Raw genomic sequence first — 6,839 nt, 5'->3', positions numbered from 1 at the left:
CCTACCCCTGCAGGCACTGAGGGTAATCAAGTGGACCCCAAACGGCTGTGAAATTTGGAGTCAGAGGTTGAGAGACCCAGTGGAAAAGAAACTTCTGCCCAATCTCTATCATGTTCTAAATCTTCTCTTCTTAGGTTTCTAAGGCTTGGATTACACCCAGGAATAGACCAGTGTTTATTAATTAATTCCCTTTGGGGCTGTTCAGAGTCATATTTAACAGCAGTCTTACTCTGGGTTTGTCGGTCCACTGTTGCCGTAAGGAGGACAAGCAGGAACCAGTGTGGGGGATTGCTCTGGCTCTAGCCCACGGTCTGTCTAATCCAGCCTTGACAGCGCTCGATGCAAATACCTCAAATGAGAGGGCTGGATCCTTTGCTGTGGAGAGTTACGGAGTATCTGCCTCACTGAAGAGGTTCCTCCCAGTCTGAGTCATTAGTGGCTGCTTCACATTCTGGAACATGAAGTTTACATCCCTCCTAAGCGTAATGGAAAGGTGGATAACGCAACCCACAAAACTCCAGACCTCAGTAATTAGACACCCACAAGATAATTACACCCTGTATAAAAAGAAAAGTGTAAAAAGTGATTGCGAAAGTAATTCTTATCAGTTTAAAAATGCTGCCTTTCAGTGCCTCTGGCCAAGTAACGCCTTGCTTTTCCAGTCTCTCTTCCTTCAGCAGATCTCAAAGCCCATTGCAAAACAGGATGCTGCCATTGCCTTCATTTAAGAAATGTAAACCAGATGAACCTGAGCTCACCCTGCTGCCCGTCACAGACCTGCCGCAAACCTGGGACAGAATTTTTCCCAGGTCCCACTTGATGCTGTGCCTTGCATCATGACAAACCCACCACAGAACCGCTGTTGTCTGGCAATCTTTTCCCTTACTCTAATTTCTAGACTAAAAAAAATACCCCAAAACTCCATACTTTCATTCTTTACATCCTCGCTTACTCTAAACACCTCCTTCTTCTCCTGGATTACCCTTGCAACGCAGTGACCAGAGGGAGCGCCGACCCCCCCACGCTCTCCTGCCTTTGGCTCACGTCTTGGCAGGAGCACACAAGCCGTTTCCCAGCCCGTTCCTTTGCCTCCCTCTCTATTTCAACTCAGCTTAATACCAAACCACAAAGATCACTTTACTCTTAGGAAGAGCATTTTGACTGAAGTTTGTACTGGACCATAAGCCAACATTCAGTTGAATGCTACAAGGATGGCACGTACAACTTCCTAAAAATGGCAGAAGCAGCTAAATTTATTTCTTAAAATTTTTCAAATTTATTTTGAAGGTAAAAAGTAAGTTAAAGGCTGGACACTAATTTTTAAAACCGCAGTTTTCTAGAAGGCAGGCTGAGTACTGTCTCTTTAAGGGACTTTTGTACACATATTTTTAACTGAAAACGATTCCCGGTTAGTTTTAAGGGTAAACCAATGAACACAGAAAAAGTTATATTAAGAAACACTCAAAGGTGAGCTATATTTGCAACGGCCCCACAAATAAATAGTGCTGAGTGCTCTCTGGGTACAGCCAGCCCTCACTGCCCACCTCTGCGCCACGGACCTGGGCCACTGCGTCTACAGGCGAAGAAAACGCCGAGGATGTGTCCCAGGCTCCTCCTGCTCATGAAATGCACTTTATGGCTCTGCTGAGGCAGTTCCTGACGGAGTGGCGTGCCCTGTGCTTGCGGGGACACTGACAGCGGTGAGAACACCTTCCCGAGGCTGCGAGGACCCCATCGCTTGCAGCCACGTCGCCGTCAGCCTGCTGAAGTATAAGCAGGCAATTTCAGTCAGTTTTCCCCGTAGCCGAGTGCTTCAGCTGTGCCCTCCGCAGACACTGCTGTCCCAGCAGCGGGGGGACCCTCGCTCTGCGCCGGGGGGTGCCCAGGGGCTGAGCTAACCACAGGAGCACCCTGAGGGTACACACCAGTGAGCAGGATAGTGTCTCTGCTCTCTCCTCTGCGAAGAAGCAGTTCAAAGTCTGCATCGGTGCATTTTCTCATTTTCCAGTGAAAGGAGGACACGGCGACAGAGCTTTGGGCAGGAAGGGGCAAATCGGAGTCTACTCCGGCTCTAGGATAATCTAGGATAATTCTACGGCTTGAAACAGTGTTGTGAACACCCAGAAAGCTGAGAGGGAACAGGTATTATTTTTGGCTGAAGGTCTTTATAGCTGATCCAGGAACTCTCTCGTTAGTTACTCATTGCCTCGGCAAGTCTCATAAAACAGCCGGCAGGGCCCAGCAAATACTTTTCTTCAGTATTCTGGGAGCTCAGAAATCCAGGAATTGAACGAGGCCTTGAACCCATTTTATGGACTCACTTCTTACTGAGCTACCATAAAATATTAAAATTCAGACCTTATAAATAAGGAGGGGAAAGAGCTGTGCATTTCTTAGCAGAAGCAGCCTCTCCAGAGACTCCTCCCAAGGTAAGTCTGGCGCGACACGTCCCACAGAGGGGTTCCCCTGACAGACAGTTGATTGGCGACAACGAACTCATGCAACAGAGATTAGAGATGTAAAACCCCCTTGATTCTGCTCTGCACTGGGAATGGTCCTGCAACAAATCGACTTAAGTTTATTCCCTGGTGACCCTGTCCCCATCCGAGAGGGCTCTCCCCAGGGTGTGTGATGGCAGCAAGCGATTAACCCCCTGCGAGCCCCGAGCGACGCTGTGACCCTCTCTCCAACAGCCGCCAGCTGGGCTCCTCCGAGATGACGCAGAGAAGCAGCCTCGCGGTCCCCTGTGCAGCGCCTGTCCTTGCCGTTTGCCTTTTGGCATGCGTAGCCACAGGTAAGCAATGGAAAAAAAAATCCATTGTGGCTTTGTCCAAGCCCATCATGCCAACATACGAAACTGTCTGGGGTTGGGCAGTGCCTGGGGTGATGGGCCACACCAGCATCCCGGCTTTCAGATGTTCTGGAGCTCATCCCCAGAGGACTGCCTAAAAACTGGCCTCCGATTTTGAGAGTAGCAGAGAAGGGAATGGGGAAGCTTCAGCATTTTCCAACATTATTGCAGCGGCTGCACAGGGATGACAAGGCGACCATTTTCAAACCTGCTCCAAGAAGTTAAAAGTGTGACAGCTTTGGCCACCTGGGTACACCAGGGAAGAGACAGGGAGCTTCAGACTTTTTTGTATTCACAGGACTATAGTGCCTTTACATTCTGAGCTATATTTTTAGTTCATTCATCTATGACACAGGCTACAGTAGCGAGTTTCAACCCGTTACAAAAATTTATTTCCCATACTGCTCCTTCATTTAATATGTCCTGAGGTTTGCAGGTTAGACAAACTGCAGCTTTCCAACAGCCGGACTCAGACTGGCCGGAGTACGGCTGAGGAGCTGATTAACTAATTTATATTCTCAGGCGCATTCAGTTCCAACCAAAAACCAGCGTATCCAACTGTGGGCACAAAACCAGAGGGCACAGGTATGCTGCAGCAGTGATTTGCAGCAAGAGCGTGAGCAAGACTGGCAGGATGGGGACGATCTTTTGCTGTGCGTGTTATGTGGTCACGGCTGGTTTTCAGGCCTTTTCTTATGACGGGCTGCGGCATCCTTGCAGTCAGTTGCAAAAGCCCGACTTATTTTAAATAACTGTGAAGGGAGCTTTGTGATGAAGATGCTTCTTATCTCAAAAACTAAAGTCCCACCTGAAAACAGCTGTTAGACTAAGCCTGAAGCTCAGTCCCTCAGTCGAGGGCTTGGAGAAGCCAGGAGGGCAGCTTTTGTGGGAAGGGCAGAGCTTAGGATGCTTAGTGCCCTTGTTCTCCTTCTTTTGCAGGTTTGGAACTGTCTGTAAATAACCACACTGCTGACTTCTCCCTGTCTACATCGCCTGGCCCTCCCGTCTCCCTCTCCTGCCTAGCGCAGAACAGCAGCCAGGCTGAGGAGCTGCTCTGGTACCGAGGAGCTGGGAAAGTGGATCTGAAAGATGGGAATAAAGTGAACATCAGTAACATCTGCGTATCCCCAGTCACGGAGTCTGACAACGGAGTCACCTTCACGTGCAAGCTGGCGCGGGACAAGTCTGTCCAGGTGTCCGTGATCCTGGATGTCCAGTGTGAGTTGCGGTGGTGGATATCTGCGCAGAATGGCTGGGGTGGGACAAAATCATGGGCCGAGCACCTCGGAGTCTGGGCGCTAGGTGAAGGCGGGGTGTTTTGCACCCTTGTACGCTGCCTTCACCAAGAAAAAATGCATTTAGGAGGAGATAACTCGCATGATAAGACACTCCCTTCCCACAGCGGTGCTTATGGCCTGATCTAATGGCTCTTTTATAGGGAGTGGGTGGGCCCTTAAGTAAGAAGATGTTCTGGATATGTCCCTGCCTCCACCTAGATTCTTTCTGAAGGATACAAGTCAGGGCAGAGGAGTCACGGGAGTGACCGTCTCTGCCACTGATTGCCCTGCTGATTCCCGGGGATCATGACAGGCTGCACAACTGTGATGTGTTACACCACTGAACAAGGTGCTGAAGGGATGTGTAAAGGGAACTTATTTTGCGTTAAATGGTGAGCAGCATTATTAATCACCTGTTGAACTGTGAACAGTTCCTCCCCAGCTGACTGGAGAAGAGTCCCTTCATATCGAAGAAGAAAAAGATGTTACTCTGACCTGCAACGCCAAATCCAACCCTCAAGCCCAAGCAGCTTGGTATAAGAACAACGCCCCCTTGACCCTGCAGCAAAATCGTTACCAGCTGTACCAGACTAGCGAGGTCTTTCAGCTCTCTATCACAAAAGTACAGAAGTCTGACAACGGGACCTACACCTGCGTGGTGAAATCTTCTTTGGGAGAGGGAAGAAAGGATTTCCACCTGATAGTTGAAGGTAACAAGGCTGCTGTCAAGCCATAAGCTTTACAAATAACTTTCCCTTCTCTTTTATAGCAATAGCAATCCATTTATATTAAGAAGTGCAAGTGGAAAGTGGTAAATCCCCTGCGTTAACTTCTGAGGGCACTGCAACAGCAAGGAGCTCTGCTTGCACCTGTGCCTGGGACCGCAGCACCAGGAAGGGCCTTTCCTGCTCTACCTGTTATCCAAAGGCATTTGGCAAGCGTGACCTGAGGCGGGCTCACCCCACTGTCTCACATCCCACGCCGACAGGGCACATCCAAGCGTGGTTTCAAGCACCTTAGGCCTTACGTGAAGTGTCTTACTCCAACCACAGTATTCTGTCATGCCAAAAGAGCTGCTTAAGGCAAGAGAGTTGTCCTCCAGAGGTGACCGTAGCCCTGTGAACAACAGGGAGGTGGAGGCCTTGCCGGGTGGGATGCTCAAGTCTCAGGCAGGTGATGCGAGGTGAGGTGACCCCCCAGACCCACCAGGCATCCACTTCCCACCCACTGGCTGGGCCCCTTTCGTTTCTGCACTCTGGGAACAGGGAGCAAAGCATCGTTAGCTGTGGTACGTCAGTGATACGGCTGGACACCCTCATTTCCATGCATGAGTGCCTTGGGGATCTTCTTCAGAGACTGACGTTTCAATTCTTCCTTCAGTTCACTAAAATCCAGGCTTGGCCCCCTTCTTTCCAGGGGACCAGTCCACACAGGCAGTCTGAGGGCAGCAGAGAGCGCAACAGTTCAAATCAGCAGTGGCAGCCATGGGAAAAGATATATGTCTTTCCGCAATTCTGTGAAATGTTCTGTTTTATGTGACTGCACCAAATCTATCACATATTTAACCTCCTCTCCCTCTTGACAGATAAAAAACCTGTTTTTCCCAAGGAGGCTGTTATTGCTGCTGTGGTGGTGGTTACAGTCACGATACTTTTTGGAATTTTGGCTCGAAAAGATAAAATTTTTAAGGTATGGAAAGCTCTAGTTTCTTAGGAAAAATTTAGTATTGTTTTGCTGCAATGCCCTGTGTTTTTTCACCTTTTCTATGCTACTTTGTAGTGTTGCTTTCCACTGTTAGTGAACGGCTACATACTACCTCCTGCTTTAGAATTACCAATACATCTATCAAATGTTAGATATTTTAAGATGAAAGGCATTACACACTTGCAATATTCATAAAAATATCCCTATACAAAAGATAACAAGACTGTTTTTTTTATTTTCAGTGCTTCAAAAAATCAAGTGAAACAGCTCTGTAAGTATCTGACTGCTTATTCATGCAGATTCCAAACAAACCCCCTTCTTTAAGCCTTGGCAGAACCTGGGAAAGAAAACAGCACCCAGCACGCTAAACCCAGCCACGCTGAGTTACCCAGCTCTTGTTCTGGCTGGCTACCATCAGCCCGCACCTTCTCTCCCAGCGGAGAGGCCCCACGGCGCATAGGAACAGGGCAGGACACACGCAGATCCCGCCCCAGGCACAGCACCGCTCCTGCCCTTGCCCCGGCCATCCCAGGGTCCTGGCTGTGCCTGGGTGGAGGCAGCGGGGAACAAACACACCGGCGTATCCCCAGCCTGCTGAAAGCTTTCAGGAGCTGAATGCAGCCCAAGTGAATTCAACTCACTTGTTTTTTTCCATGATAGGTGATTTTTCATTTCTTCGTTTCATTTTGCTGCAGGTAAAGACCACAAGGTTCCTGTGCATACCCAGAAATCATTTCTAGTGGTGGAACATAAGCCCTTGTGGGAGATGATGAGATAAAGCACTGAAACAAGTCTTTCTGGGTCAAGTTTATACAGTCTTTTCAAAATATAAGTGGTTCCTTGCATCTGTTCATTCTAACCTACTGCTCAGAGCACCGCCATGGGGGGTGGGCTGCCTGAGCTGTTGCCAGATCTTGCCCTCTATGCTTATCCCTAAGAGGTATCACGTGCAGCCAGGCGTGCGGGTTGTGGATCTGTCCACAGAGGAATCCGTACTGGTTTGCCAC

General features: G+C 49.1%; 1 protein-coding gene across 4 annotated transcripts; it reads left to right on the top strand.

Moving 5' to 3' along the window:
• Positions 1-1,549: 1,549 nt before the first annotated feature.
• On the top strand, positions 1,550-6,677 carry TMIGD1 (transmembrane and immunoglobulin domain containing 1). Of its 4 annotated transcripts, none has more exons than XM_087751898.1 (7): positions 1,550-1,700; positions 2,694-2,794; positions 3,791-4,069; positions 4,560-4,838; positions 5,714-5,817; positions 6,075-6,103; positions 6,528-6,677. In XM_087751898.1, the coding sequence occupies exons 2-7, from the start codon at positions 2,716-2,718 to the stop codon at positions 6,529-6,531; spliced, it is 774 nt and encodes a 257-aa protein (XP_087608024.1). In that variant the 5' UTR covers positions 1,550-1,700; positions 2,694-2,715; the 3' UTR covers positions 6,532-6,677. The 4 variants fall into 4 exon arrangements, with proteins under 4 accessions (XP_087608024.1, XP_087608023.1, XP_087608022.1 ...); XM_087751897.1 differs by lacking the exon at positions 1,550-1,700 and adding an exon at positions 1,718-2,142; XM_087751896.1 differs by lacking the exon at positions 1,550-1,700 and adding an exon at positions 1,719-2,429.
• The last annotated feature ends 162 nt before the right edge of the window (positions 6,678-6,839 follow it).

The sequence above is a fragment of the Nipponia nippon genome, unplaced genomic scaffold (genome assembly GCF_047370975.1).
Source record: "Nipponia nippon isolate SJK-2023a ecotype South Korea unplaced genomic scaffold, ASM4737097v1 scaffold_15, whole genome shotgun sequence".
NCBI classification, from domain to species: Eukaryota; Metazoa; Chordata; class Aves; order Pelecaniformes; family Threskiornithidae; genus Nipponia; species Nipponia nippon.
This window is presented reverse-complemented; position numbering and strand designations above follow the sequence as displayed.

What these genes read in the sequence shown, in the direction of transcription:
- TMIGD1 (XM_087751898.1), top strand. Translation starts at nt 2,716, where the DNA reads ATGACGCAGAGAAGCAGCCTCGCGGTCCCCTGTGCAGCGCCTGTCCTT. An exon ending in TTTGGCATGCGTAGCCACAG is followed by an intron (nt 2,795 to 3,790) that starts GTAAGCAATGGA and finishes CTTCTTTTGCAG; the next exon opens with GTTTGGAACTGTCTGTAAAT. An exon ending in GAAAAGATAAAATTTTTAAG is followed by an intron (nt 5,818 to 6,074) that starts GTATGGAAAGCT and finishes TTTTATTTTCAG; the next exon opens with TGCTTCAAAAAATCAAGTGA.